This window comes from Castanea sativa, chromosome 7 (genome assembly GCF_040712315.1).
Source record: "Castanea sativa cultivar Marrone di Chiusa Pesio chromosome 7, ASM4071231v1".
Classification (NCBI taxonomy): Eukaryota; Viridiplantae; Streptophyta; class Magnoliopsida; order Fagales; family Fagaceae; genus Castanea; species Castanea sativa.
Window position 1 is genome coordinate 31,536,082 of NC_134019.1, and position 15,544 is coordinate 31,551,625.

The 15,544-nt window shown below is 36.6% G+C and overlaps 1 protein-coding gene across 1 annotated transcript; it reads right to left on the reverse strand.

Moving 5' to 3' along the window:
- Positions 1 to 1,206: 1,206 nt before the first annotated feature.
- LOC142643357 (presequence protease 1, chloroplastic/mitochondrial-like) lies at positions 1,207 to 12,106 on the reverse strand. The gene is made up of 19 exons (XM_075817945.1): positions 11,676 to 12,106; positions 11,411 to 11,594; positions 10,482 to 10,656; positions 10,252 to 10,384; positions 10,038 to 10,108; positions 8,640 to 8,723; positions 7,461 to 7,551; positions 6,417 to 6,937; positions 6,146 to 6,310; positions 5,831 to 6,049; positions 5,605 to 5,732; positions 4,890 to 5,079; positions 4,085 to 4,168; positions 3,900 to 3,997; positions 3,085 to 3,349; positions 2,842 to 3,004; positions 2,581 to 2,761; positions 2,274 to 2,345; positions 1,207 to 1,567 (listed from the first exon to the last, which is right to left on the reverse strand). Exons 1-19 carry the CDS (start codon positions 11,959 to 11,961, stop codon positions 1,426 to 1,428), a joined length of 3,252 nt encoding a protein of 1,083 aa, XP_075674060.1. The 5' UTR covers positions 11,962 to 12,106; the 3' UTR covers positions 1,207 to 1,425.
- Between the last annotated feature and the right edge of the window lie 3,438 nt (positions 12,107 to 15,544).

The window sequence follows — 15,544 nt, forward strand, 5'->3', positions numbered from 1 at the left end:
TGGGTTTGTTTTTGTGTTATGGCTTGTGGGGAGGTTGGTATCGGCGATGTGGCCTGTTGGTTGCCTTTTTTTTTTTTTTTGGTTTTTTGGTTGAGCTTGAAGCTGCCGTGATAGTGATTATGGGTGTGGGTTGGTGGGTTTTGTGGATTCCGGTGTGATCGGCTTGTTCTTTGGGGTTTTTTTTACTAGTTTTTTTTTTTTTTTTGTTGGATGCTGGTGTAGATCTTGTTGCACAGTGGGAGGCCGGAGGCGTCGATCTTGATGATGGTGGTTACTTGATGATGGCGGCTGCGTGGGTTGTGTTGAGTCTGTGAGAGAGATGACAGTAATAAAGAAATGAATATTTTATTGAATAAATGTGTAGAATAGATAAACTAAAGTGGGTATTTTGTAAAAGTGGGTGTGTAAAATAAAAAAAGTAAGTTTTTTTTGCAAAATAGATGAAAATTTTACACTAACTTATGTAGTTGCTCTAATAAGAATAGAAGCTTTTAAAGGGAAGTTAATTATGGGATTTTTTTTATAAAAAAAAAATTGAGGGAAGTTAATTATAGTTATCCATCTTCAACTATGAGAATTACTGAACTTACAAACTAAATGACAATTTTAATCAAAATTGTAATTCGAAATTTGCAATCCAAACTATCGGATTAATAGAAGTTTGGCCTTATAAGCTAAATTATGTGACGCTGCCCTAAATTATGGGACCATTCACAAGAACAGTATAAATTTTTTTAAAAAAAAATTGCAATCAATACCCTAATTTCAATATTAATTTTCCCAATAATCCATTAATTTGATTGGTGTAGTGAACATTATAAAATTCATTTCAAACTAGGGTATCGATTACAAAATTTTAAAGAAAGGCAAAGAGGTTCTTCAATTTAAAAAAGCTAATTACCAACTGGTGATTAAATCTGTTGAGCCTACGGATGCAGAATAAATAAATTCCTCTTCCCTAAACACCTTCATAGAATTGTTTTAAACTCACAGAACATGGATATAACCATAAATTCATTCCTCTTCGTTGAAATTAAACTCACAGAACATGGATATAACCAAAAGAACAGGAAAGCTACAGAAGGGAAACACCCCCATAAGTTGCTTTGTGAACTGTTTTAATAGAAGCAACATTCATCATGGGAGATGGCATCCAGAATAGTTTAAATTTTAAACATGGGTGAAAAGAGAGAAGGATAACACCACTGTTGTAACCTTACATTTTTAAGGCATGAATAAATTGAAATGTCTTTTAGCACCGCTGATATGGTACAAGTTTCATGTTACAAAAAGTTCTTACTGTAATCTACTATCACTGAATTCTGCTTCTACATAAAAAATTTGGAACTCTTTGAGATATCACAGTGAAGAAAAAATTGTATCTGAGAATTACCCATCCTCGGCAGCATTTTTATTTTTATGGTCTTAGAGGGCTTTCTTTATTTGAAAGAAGTTAGAGCATTCCTTGTGAGCGGCTTCAACATCATCTGGAGATGCCACCGCAACCACAACACCTTTATCTTTAACTGCCTCCACTGCATCCGCAAATTCCTTGAAGTCTTTCAAACTGTGAGGAAAAGAGGATAAACTTAATATATTGAACTAAATGTCATAGGTCATATACCAAAAACAGAAAACTTTGAATTTATATGCGATGAACAGATTCTAAGGCATCGCCCAACCATTGCTTCGACGCTAACTAAAATTTTATTACTTTTTTTTTTTGAGAGATAATTACAATATGCTGTTAACTCTGCAACTCGAATCTTTCCCCCCTTAAACCCCCAAGCACTTTATGCATAGAGATGTGCCAATTCAGCTACAAGGCCTTTGGCAACTAAAATTTCATTACTTGATTAGCTTAAAAGAATCTATATGCAATATGAACATTTTAGGCCTTTAATTTATAAACCAGGCAAAGTCAATAAAGCTGTCTGCAGCAAAAAAGCATTATTTTAGTGGAAGTGAGTACATACAGAAAACCTCAGATAACAGTAACTTTCGGGTTTAATGAAAACAATGTCAATTAGAAGGAAAACTCAAATTCTCTCTCTACCTACAGATCATTTTGCATCAATTTAGTCCAGTTTTCTTAGAAGTGCCAACCATTTAAAATTGCTCAATCCATTTTTGTCATAATTTCCTCAATGGGAGAAAAATAATCGAACCCCCCCCCCCCCCCTCTTCCCTTTTTCATTTCATAGTCTCTGGCCTAGCTTTGGCATACTTTACAACACGAGTCCATGCATCAATTAAGAAACATCCTCTTTTACCTGGTTGATAATATCTCTCCCCGTCTTCTTTGCCTTTCTTCATCTGTGATGCCCAACAAATGCCGCAACAAACTAGAAAAAGAAGAAAAGGAAAGGGTAAATTAGAGTTTTACTCATGCTAAAAATAATAAGAGTATGTGTAGAGTCCAATTATTATCTAACATTAGCAGTGACCTCCCCTACAAGGTATTTTGCCTTTGAGCCATGATGTGAAGTTACATCTTCAGGCTTATACAGTTAATATTTTTCAAAGTAACTGTTAACTTCAAGTGCAGAAGCCACCTTTTAAAGACTGCTGTCCACATACCTGCTATAACCTTTGGCATCAGGAAGCTGATATGAATCCACATCTCCGATGGTCCCAATAATAGCTTTTGTAAGAGTATCGTCATCCATTTCTAACCCACGGAGAAAGTCTCCAGTTCCATTGTATACATCAAGTGTCTTTAACAAGTTGGGGTCACGATAAGATAAGAAGGAGAATACTCCTAAACAACAGAACCCAAAATGTAAGATTCTTGAACAACGTATAACCCCTTAACAAATAGGTAAGGGCACGAAATGTTACCCGAGTGAGTATCAAAGTCACAGAAGCCTCCATAAGCCCCACCACTAACACGCACACGATCCCATAACCAAGTATTACTAATGTATTTTGAAATTACATATGCACTCCCATCAAGTTGATAACCAGTTTCATAAAGGTTAGCTGCTTTTCCAACATAATTAACCTGCAGAACGTAAATAATAACATGTTATAAAGAAAGCTACAAGGAAAAACAAGCAGCAGGAGGCAGGGGGAAAAAATCACCTGAGTTGGTATCACAATGGCCTCATTTTCTGAAGGAAGTCGAGCATTCCAAGTAGCTGTTCCAACAAGAGGGTTGCTGGGAAGTGAATCAAGAAATTTGCTAACAAACTTTCCAGAGTCTGAGAGGATTCTTCCATCAGCAGTCATATTTATCAAGCAACCATTCCTCGAAAGTATGGACTTGCGAATCTCCTCAAGAGATGAAGAAATTTCATCCCAATCTTTATCAACTTTCTCTTCAAGAGTTTGTAAGAATTCCAGGTAACTACAAGACCAGAAATATAAACTATATCAGGGCCATCCAGTTTGTAATTCTGAGAAAGTGGATCTCGAAAACATATATACCATAGAACTTGAAACTTTTGACATGTGTACCAAAGCATAACATCTATAGCTATAAGAAACATTCAAGTCCTCCAAAGCACAAACACGAGTACAAGTACAGACATGACATGGCAACACAAGCAATTTCTGAAAAATGATAACATGACATGGCGAATACAACACAGATATGACACTGGTACTGCACCCCAAATGAGGTGTCTATGCTTCCTAGTTCAAGTCATCATGTGTAATTTTACTGCATTCACAAAGTCCTGGACATGAGCCTAGTGTTTTTTTTTTTTTTCGTGAGACCTATAATCAAGAAAAGGCATTTCTATAGTTCAGTATATAATATAAATGTTAATTCCTAGACAGTCCTCTCACTGGAAGGGTAAATGCTTAAACAGAGTAAGGAGTAAGACAGATGTCAATGTAGCCTACATAGATTAGTCCAAAAGAAAGATCACTTCAAAATATTTAAATAGTCCAACCTGACACCACCCATCTGTTCAGAAATCCACCCAGCAACATTTAACTTAGCATCCATCCTTGCAGCTGCAACTCCATGACCACCACCTCTTAACCGGTTCTGAAAACAAATATAAATTGAGATTTAATGACGAAATGTTAAGGTCCAGCTGGGTTGCCTATTTTTTCCACAAAATTCTGTACATACCTCCATTCTAGCTTTGCTTTGGGCGACAAACTGCTTAAACCGCTGCTGATCCGTAAACTGGACTTGTTGAAGAACACGGGTAACCTATATATGCATGAATCCCTCAGTCACTCATTATCCACAGAAGTGTACTAAATTAATGACACTGTATAGCAAAAAGCTAAACAAAGTATGAAGTAGAACTGGCTGGTTGTATGGTTACTATGGTATACTATAGTGAGAAGCGGTCTCTATAGACATCCATTTTTATAATAGTTGAAGAGGCCTCATCAATGAAGAAAACATTTGCAAACAGACGATAGTCAATTGGTAATAGATATGAAAAAATTTAATAGGACCCAGTAACTAGACAAACAAGTGTTGATTTATAGCTGTCTACAAAATGAATAATCAGGCTTGCAGCCCCCAACTACTTAAGCATGGAATCTCTATTCTTTGCACAATGTTTTGTTCCTTTCCATTAGGTGTTAGAAATCAATAAATCAACAAAAGGTAACAGAAAGCAGTTAGAAGACTTGAGAATAGGCAGAGGTTCTAAATAAGCCATACAAAGATCCAAATTTCCTGAGCAGTGAAAGCTATGTAAACTTTACATGTATATATATAAATAATAATAATAATAAGTTTTGGCTCCAGAGGGGAGGGAGGGAGAGGGAGAGATTTAAACTAGTGATTTCCAGGCCAAAAGGTGTGGTCCCCAGCCAATGTAAACTAATTACCACAATATTTAAAATGATTCAAGTGGTTCAAATTATGTCATTGTCAATCTTGATGATTACATGTGAACTCTGAAAAGAATAGATACCAGGTTGAATAGGTCTTCAGCACATCCTGCCATGGCTTTGCCTCTAACAATTATATGGCAACATGGATCCTCCCTGCCCCGTACAGATGATGTGAATGGAAAAACTGATATTCCTCCGGTTTTTCTTCCTATTAACTGATTAAGTTGCACAAAAGTCAAGTCTTTTGTACCCATCTCCAGCAATGATTGGCTGTTAAGAACAATATTAAATAGTCAAAATATGTGATCTAAATCATCCTAGAAGAAGAAACATATACATTATCATCAGTATTAACACTGCTGTTACATTGGCATTAACATCCTTCCCTTTGCTTTTAGTGTCAATATACATTTACCCTATCGAATTAACATTCTAGAGGTTGCTCTTCCTTTTTATGAGTTTTGGTAGAGCAAAAAGGCTATAGCTATAAAAGAGACATCAAGCTGAAAGATTGGACAAAAGAAGCCCTCACACTCAGGCACCACAATAAGGAAAAGAAAAATGGAAACCTCAATGTAATACACATTTGGCAGGTCCTTGAAGGATATTGTAGCATAGTTAACAAAAAACACTGGCCTTTTGAGCAGTACATATAATCTTTCTTTTCAGAACTTAATGTGGTGAAACATCTTGTTCTGTTCAGATACTGATAGAATGGAATTATGGAAAATGACATATCAATACCAAGTTCAGCAACAAAATAAACAGTGGTTCTTTAAGGCAACAACAACTCACCAAAAAAGTGGTACCAAGGGGAGAAGCTCTTGCTTCAGTGAACCCATATTGAAGACAACCTCAGTGTAAAGGACATCATTTGTGAAGAGGTCATGCTTCAAAACTTTTACTCCATCTATATCCCCAACCTACAGTGAACAAAGTGCTCAGTATGCTCTATAACAGAAAAGCAAAAGAAGAAGCCATGTAGGACATCCAAACACGAGTTACTAAAGGTAATGATAACCTCTGTAGGAATGTGAATAGGTTCTTTTGGAATGTCTAGTAGAGAGAGGCTTGGGACACTTTTTAGAGCTTCTGGTGGGTCAGGAGTTTCCTGCTTCAGTCGCAACTCCTGTGTAGCACGTGCTAGCTCAGCAAGATCTTCCTCAGTCATACTTGCTTTAAGTTTCTTCAAGATTTCTTTCTCAGCTTCTTCTTCACGAGAAGCTTTATCAGGATCAGGCTGATGCAGAAAATACCCCCAACATATGATTAATACAAAAGCATCACATGCACACAGCAACTGAAAACATTTACACTAACAAGATTTGGTGACTACCTGCATTTCTACTGTAACTCGATGAGGATTCTTCAAGATGAATTTCTCTATTAGAGGAGAAAAAACAGCTTTAGAGCCTTCCTGTGCTATTCTGGCTTTTAGGGCCACTAAGGGTTTCTCATACTTTAATGGCTCAAAGGGGTCCATATCATATATCCATTTCCCCTGAGAAAAAAAAGAAAACGGAACAAAGAACATACGTGAATATAAATAAATTATGATAAGGATGCTGGGCTTGTAAAACAACAGAGACAGGCATATCATATCTTACAATGGATCGAAGCATCAGTGACAAACCACGAGGAAATGATCCAGTGTTGTTTTCCCTGAGAGAAAACTCAATTGTATTCATGGATGCCTCTACAGCATCTGCATCGAAACCTTCATCTGCTAATTTTTTAAGGGTACTCACTACTAATTCTTCTACCTTTTGAATGTCATCTTCAGAGACGCCCTTCAACCCAATGCTAAACTGAGGCTGGAGGAGCTCATCTTCAACCCCACCACCAACAATGGCATCTCCTAATCCACTTTCCAGCAAGATTTTCCTTAATGGAGAAGCAGGAGTTCCCAACATAAGATGGTCCAAGAACCCAAGGGTAAGCTCAGTTTCCAGATCTAGGGGCTTATCAGAGAGCAACCAATTAAGGCATACCATATTCTTCTTCTTCATATCCCCACCCTCACCAGCAGGATATTTCTCAACAATCCTCACTGGCTCTGAAAATAGTTTTTGTGTTCCAACCTTTGATTCATTGGGAGCAGTACTTGCATCAAACATATCTAGATACTCTGAGAGAAAGAGTGTAACGCGTTACATTTTAAATGAATTTCACAGAATCCTAAAATTATCATTGAGCTAAACAAAAAATAAAAATAAAAACTTGACATCAATGTAGACTGTAAATGCTTGGTAGCGATTGGTTTGACAACCATTCAAAATTGAAAGAATGAACTTTTTTATCATTAGTTTAAGTGTCATTTTTTGTGAAAGAGAGACAGTGAGAGAGAGAGAGAAAAAAAACGTAATGTCTTTAATATAAGAAACAGATAATGTAGTATGGTTAAACACCAAAAATTACAAATTTGTAATTTTTCTTTCATATGTAAAGAAGTTATGCACAAGCCACCAAAGAACAGTTATTAGTTTTAGCCTTTAGGTTTCCATGGTTTAATGGTTACACAAGTCTAGTTTTGCATCAAATTTCTTTTGGGACGAATCACTCATGTACATCAGGGGCAAGGCCAGGGATACAAGACAAAAGAAGAAAGTTATTGGGGCCGTATATTCATAAAAGTAGATGTCATTTGTTACCACTCAAGATCCGAAGGCGCTCAATTGGATCATCATCTCCATAAAACCATATTCTGGCATTGCTGGGGTGATAATATTTACGGTGAAATTCCTGTAAATTTTTTTCAGAAGAATAGCACCAATCGTGTCAAACCAAAAGAAAGAATATTCATAACTTCATTCGAGGTCACATGCATAATAATGTGTGCAGATAAAATTCATGTATGCTACTGGAAAGAAGCCTAAAAATTTTCTAAGACATGCTAGAGAAACCTTGAATGGTAAAACACCAAAAGGTTTTCACAAACTCCAAAATAAGGAAGTTAATAACTTGTAACCCAATCCTAAATATTAAATCTATATATCAATGACATTGAAAGAGTCCTTGCAGATGTCACAAAAATCAATCAACTATCTCCAAGTAAAGCCGCAATAGTAATAGTATTATTATAAATACAATGTTTGTAAAAGTGTGAGGTGCATTTAAGCACAAAGGCCTCCAGGAGCCTAGGTGCAAAGCACAAGTGCTCGCTTCATTGAAATAAAGTGCACATTCTTAAATTATGATCTAGTACATTTGAAAACACTTAATATTGTACAATATGACAATTAAGTGATCAACTAATCATAATATCAAATAAATTTGAAATCAACTAATCTATTAATTACAAGGAGAGAAAATTTATGATATTAACAAAAGACATTGATGGGATGCCACCCATGGCATGCATCCAATCATACAAGGATCAAAAGATAGCCTCTGTTTACAAAATTAGGATGTTCAACTCTATCAAAGACCCTCTTGTTTATATCACTTAACGAGTCATGCAATTAATATATGTGGATGGTCATTTAAATTGCCACATACTAGGTTGGAGTAGATTCCTCTAAACCAGTTTAACGGAAAACTTGTACTAAATAAAAAATAGATTTTGAGCTATTGAATAGGCCCCCCAAAAAAAACCAATTGATATCTACCAACAATGGTGTGAAAATTAAAAACAAAATTATTGCATGGGCATATACCAGAATTTCATTCCATTTTTATAAATAAATAACTATCATGATACAACATTTAGGTTAAGGTAATAACTTAGTTACCACAAAGATACATCAGCTAAATTACTGCTATTTGAAAGTTACACAATCTTAATACTAACATAGTTAAACAAGAATCTCAACATGGTGCACGCATCAAACCTTGAATTCCTCATATGTCAGTTTGGGAATAACTCGTGGATCACCCCCACTATCAACACCATAAGTATTGTCTGGGAAAAGAGCCTGTGCCAAAATTTACAAGAGCTATCAATAGAATAAAAATAGAAACAAGTTTTTTTTAAAATAATAATAATAACACAAAGCTTTTGGAGAACAATGGACATTTGGCAAAAATAGAGATCATACTAGTAACACTGAATTCAGAAGTTCCTTCCAGCACAAGTCAAGCCATATGGTTTTACTGGTCAACTCCAAGTAACATCAACATACATTGTGACAAATAAATGTGTGCCTTAGTGGGAGTACTATTTAAAACTGCACCTTTCCAAAGTATAGCTTTTTAATACCACACTTTTTCTAAAGTACAACTTTTTCAAAAGCCCCTTTTCAAAAAAGGGAAAAACAAGCTATACCAAATGGGCACTTGATATGTTAGTAACACGAATATTTGGCATGGCCTAGACCCAATGACCCTATCAAACTCCCAAATGCATGAATCACTATGATATTTGAGCACAAATAAACACTGGATTCTTTTCTTTTTTTTAATCGGTAAGAAAAGAAATTCATTGATAGAAAAAAAGAAAAAAAGAAAAAAGAAGACTGACCGAGGCCAGTACACAGGGAGTATATCACAGACACTCCAAAGGAGAAAAAAGAAAGCATAAATTAACCAAGAGCATGTCCATAAACTTTAAAATGTCTGAAACTAGACCAGAAAATGGAGAATGAGCTTGCTACCACTCAGAAAGTGCCCCCGCTAGCTGCAATCTAAGTTGAACAAAAATGGTCTTTCATTTCAAAGTTACGCAGATTTCTTTCTCTCGAAATAGTCCACATCACACAAGACAGAATAGCCCCCCCAGATACTTGAATACGTCCTTTTACCACATAGACCACAGCAGATTTCTCTCCTCAAATAGTTTACATTAAAAAAAAAAAAAAAATTTGCTCTAAACCATGTAGTTTATGATTTTGTATTTTGTATTATGTATGAGTTTCTAAGTATGATTTATTTGAATCTACTTATACAATCTGCCATATTATTAAGAACTACTAGAGTATGATACACAATAACACAGTACCAGCGAGAGAGAGAGAGAGAGAGAGAGAGACCATCACACGAATGATTGATTAATGATCAATGCATAATAAAAATGGGAAAAAAAATAAATAAATAAGTGAAACCAATCCAGATGGGATCAAAAAAAAAAAAAATTTACAGTCAAATTATCAGCACATGGTATAAGAAGATCCTTTGGCTGGACTGATCAATAAACTTCCAACAGATCAAATTTTATTGAGAATGCACCACTTGTTCTGCAAAGGTATCAAAGCCTAAGAAATAATACACACACACACACACAAGAGACTTGCCTGTTGAGCTGCCCGTCCTAATATATTATCAGGCTGAGAATAGACACCTTTCATCTCGTTGAAAACAACACCTACAAATAAGAACAAAATCATTTAGGAAGGAAAGGAAATGCATCATATGATTAGGAGTCAGATGGATTCCAAAAACAGGAAGCTTGAAACTCATCCCAAAGGTATAAAACACTCCAGAACAATCTGCAACAGAACTAATGACCTTTATAAGATATATCTTCTGAAGGATTGTTGAGTTCATAATGCCAACCCTCCTGTTGGAAAGTCTGATAATCCTCCAAACATTTAGGGAAGAAGACAGCATCCAGGTATACATCTACCAGATTATAGAAATCCTGTTTGGAGAAAATAAACAATCATGCATTAAAATCCGAACTAGACCCAAGATTTAAAACATCACAATTCCCAAATTCCATTCTATCTCGCTTTTACCTTTGTGTTTGTTGAAGCAACTGGGTAACAAGTCCTATCGGGATATGTGAAAGCATTCAGAAAAGTGTGCAAGCTCCCTTTCAATAATTCAACAAATGGCTCTTTCAAAGGATACTTTCTTGACCCACACAATACACTGTGTTCCAATATGTGTGGAATCCCAGTGGAATCATTTCTACATTAAAATTTGGATACAAGAAGGTGATTAGATCTTGAGCAACTATCACTCAAACATTAATGAGAGTAATTTCCACAAGAGTTCCAAACAGTGCAATTGTTCTTCCATAAAACTGCTTGTAGCTCAAAATAAAAATAAAATATAATCCCAACATACAGCCATAAATTTTCTCTACACTCAATCCTTTATTTTATTTATTTTTAAATATTTCCTAACAACTAAGAAAGCACGAGCTTGATTCAATTGGGGGGGGGGGGGGGGTTTCTATTGTTAAGTTGCACACGCGTTTGGTGAGTATTTTTGCTTGAATACACGTTTCAGAATCAGAATTACAATTGTACTTTTTGGCCCAAAAACACTGAACCAAAACGGGCACTTGAACTTGTAACCTCACTCTCCATCCCATTATTATGGGAGGAGGAACTGCCAGTTTGGTGGCAGCAGCTTGATCCAATGCTAAACCTAATTTAAACACTGTCGCATCTCACATTCATGCAGACCGGATTCCCTCTATTCCAAAAAAAAAAAAAGAAGAAGCCTTAGAAATGACTAATTGACAATAAATCACATTCTTTACTGCTAATACAATTCCATTTCTAATAATAAATCGTAGTCTGCATATATATTCATTTTTACTCTTATTGAATGTTTCTAAATTAGAACATGCCTGAATCAAATTCACCATTACATCAAAACGCAAAATCCAAAAACCGTAACTTGTAGATTAAATTCGCACAATGAGAATACTTACGGTGGAGTGCGAAAGACAATGCCGAAGACCTTGTTCTCGTCGTCGTTCAGCACCGACATGACCTCGGCACCGGTCTTCTTGTGCTTGAAAAGCACGGCTTTCGACTTGCACTCTCCGATGACCTCTTCGGAAACTTTCTCGAACCCGAGCTTCTCCGCAGCCTCATTGTCAACCCCTGCAAACTCTGCAAAACGCTGCGTTTCAGCTCAATGCAAACTCCAAATCCATATATCATAGCCTTTAGGGTTTAAAAATGAGAATTTACCTGAAGGAGAGTGAGTGTGGGAAGTGGCGACGGCGCGTGGGGAGAGAGAGGAGAAGTGTTTTCTGAGGTTGAGTGAAGCGGCGGCGGCGGCGGCGGGGGAGGAGGAGGAGGATGAAGTGGCGCGGAGCAGTCGGTGGCGGAGCGAGGATTTTCTGGTGGCGGGATTGGGGATTATACGGTGGCGTTTAGGAGCGAGAGAAGAGGAAAAGCGAGAGAGTCTGTGAGAAGAGCGGAAGAGTAATCTGTTGGAAGAGAGAGAACGAACTAGTAGAGTTGTTCTGTCCATTTTGGATAACAGAACAGAATAGAAGGACCCTAAGCTATATGAGAATTTATTAAAGACAGAGAGAGTTGGGGTTGTTTTTATATATTGGGAGTGGAGGGAAATATCTGGAGAGAGTAGAGAAGTGTAGCGTGGATGGGTGGTTTTGAAAGTGACAAAATGGTGAATTCTTGCCCAGAGAAATATAGTTAAGAGGGTGAGCTTGGTCTTTTCTTGCTGTGCCGTGCAAGAGATAGACAACAATTATTAGGAAAATAAAATAATTACCAAATTTAGATTATTCTCTAATTCCTCAAAAAAAAAAAAAAAAACTTCGATGAATCAAGAAAATTGAAAATTGAATTTGTTCTTCAAATTTTTATTACAATTTTAAAAACAATTAAAAGAAGCCTTAATATTTTTATAATTCCATTTTATTACATATACATTACCTTAATATTCATATCCCTCTTATTACACGTGCAGAACCTTAATATCCATTACATTGACACCAAACAAGAGTTCATCTTGATTCAATATTAGAATTATATTGTTTTCATATATATATATATATATATTAGACTTATATTGATTATTACCAATAATTGAATAATTTGTGTTGGCAAATATTTTATTCATAAACTAGTGTATAACTCGTGCATATGCACGGTACAATTAAAAGAAATTACAATCACACACATATATGAATTTAAATTATACTCTCTTTTATTTTATTTTTATATTTTAATTCCTTTTGAATATACACATGAATTTATTATTTTTTTATTATTCATTGAGTTTTGAATAATTTATTTATATTATAATCTTCGTCTTTTGCACCTCACAAAATTTTTTTTAAACAAAAAATTTAAATAGGACACGTGACGCAAAATTAGGCAACAATTGGAATCTAATTTAAAACCTAATTAGATTTTTTTTTTTTAAGCTTTACTTACACACACACACATATATATAATTTATTCCTTATCAATTTTAGGCCCCAAAATTTTTTTTTTTTTGGTGAGAAAGTAGAAAAATGCTAGTTTTTTATTTATTTTTTATTTTTTTTTATGAACAAAAAGAGAGGGCGGGGGCGACTATTGTAACTCACCCTCCTGGGCGTGACCATAGGGGCATTCCCCGCTAGGGAATGTTGGATTGGGACATAACTAATGTGATTTGGGGTGACCACAAACCTCACCCTAAAAATGCTAGTTTTTATTTGTTATTGTTCGCATGTTATGATATTTATATACCCACTTTAATTTTTTTTAAAGGAAAATTTACTCACTCTAATTGACTGCGTTTTAGAGTAATATTAGAGATAAAAACTTTTTTTACAAAAAATTTTACAAATTGCTGATGTGGTGAGTGATTATTAGTAAATGAAAAAGTGATGTTACCCACTTTAATTTTTTTTTAAAGGAAAATTTACCCACTCTAATTGACTGCGTCTTTAGAGTAATACTAGAGATACAAACTTTTTAACAACAAATTTTACAAACTGCTGATATGGTGGGTAGTTTAGTAAATGAAAAAGTGACGTTAATGATGGGTTTTAATGAAAACCAATAAGAAGTTGGTCACATTAATAATTTGTAAAAATGTTGTAAAATAGTGTCTCTAGCATTACCTTTCTTTTTTTTTTGATGAGAAATAAATAACTTTATTATGATGAAGATAAATACATAGCATCTTGAATTACAAAAGATTCAATAATGGGTGGAGTTTCCTCAATCCAACTTACAAAGTTGTTAATTCCTTTGGCATATCTTGCCAAAGTATGAGCTGGTTTGTTGCTGTGTCTTAGTACGTGGAGAAAACAAGTGGCTCGGAAGAAATGCAGCTTTTGGTGAATCCCATCAATAAGGTTTGCAATGGCTATTGGGGGAGTGATCGTTCTAGTGAGGGCGTCGAAAACTGTCCGTGAGTCAGTTTCAAACACAACATCTCTAACTCCAATATCCCATGCAAAGGTGACAGCTTCATCCATTGCTTTTCCTTCTGCTTCCAATGGACCTAGCGGTAAGGGAAGGTGTTTGCTCATAGCTGCAACCACCGATCCTTCGTGGTCCCAAATTAAGACACCTACTCCCACAGAGTTGAGCTGGTCGAAGATAGCAGCGTCCACGTTGACCTTATACCATGGTGGAGATGGTGGGACCCAGCGTGGGTCCATGGCGTCCCTATGTTGTGGTGGGCGATGATGCGCTAGCTGGAATTCGCAAAGCAGGGTGCGAGCTTTATGGAGAATTTCATGACACGTTTGTCTTGGCTGGCCTACACGTACTTGGTTTCTACTAAACCACATGCACCAAGTGATAGTGATAATGAGTTCAAGAATATCATTTCCAACGTGCTGCATGTATATGAGGTACCAAAGCCAATCCGCAAAATCATGGAAATGGATTCCATGCATGTCAAAAGGGATGCCCGAGATAGCCCATAGTTCAACGGCTTTTGTGCACTCCCAGAATAAGTGGGTTGTAGTTTCCGTCGCTAATCCACAAGCTTCACAGAGGGGCTCGTCAAGCACCTTTCTATGACAGAGATTCTCTTTGGTGGGGAGGATATTACGGCATGCTCGCCAAGTGAAGGTCTTGATTTTATTTGGAGCATGCAAACTCCAAATCTTTTTCCAGAACGAGCTTATATCATGGCTTGTGGAGGGGGACCCAGTGGTGCTTTGCAAATGCAGAGAAAGGGCGAGCTTGTAGGCACTATTCACAGTGAAGGTTCCTCTAGGTGTGTAAGCCCAGACCTGTCGATCTCGGTTCCCATTTTTGTTGATGGGGATGCTTAGAATTTTTTTTGCATCATGGGGAAGGAAGGCTACATTGATCAAGTTATGTTTCCATTCACCCACCGTGTTGTCTATAAGAGTGCTGACAGTGGAGCTTTCGGGTAGGACACTGTAGGGTGGAGAGGTGATCATAAAGGTGGACGGTTGAGGCAGCCACTTATCCTTCCAAATATTGATGGATGCTCCATCTCCAACCTGCCATCGACAACCTGCCTTGACAATATTTTGAGCCGCCATAATGCTACGCCATGCATATGATGGCTTTGAACCTAGTTCAGCATGGAGGAAGTCACTGTTGGGAAAATAGCGTGCTTTGAGGACACGGTGCACCAGGGAGTGTGTGTTTGTTTGCAATCGCCATCCTTGTTTTGCCAAGAGTGCTAAGTTAAAGGTTGGTAGATCACGAAAGCCAAGTCCACCGTCTTGTTTTGGAGTGCAAATTTTGTTCCAACTAAGCCATGCTATCTTGTTTTTTCCATTTGATTGTCCCCACCAAAACCGACGAACCATGGCAGTTAAGTCATCACAAAGTGTGTCAAGGAGTTTGAAGACACTCATGGTGTAAGTGGGTATAGCCTGTGCCACTGCTTTAATAAGAATTTCCTTCCCTGCTTGAGAAAGCATTTTTTCCTTCCAACCTGATAGTTTCTTGTCAAGCTTTTCCTTTAGGGCATGGAAAGTGTTCGCCTTAGAGCGGCCAACAAGAGATGGAAGGCCTAGATAAGTCTCATGCTGCTTGATTATCTCCGCCCCAAACATAGTTTTGATGTCTTCTTGTAGTGCATGTGGTGTGTTTCGACTAAA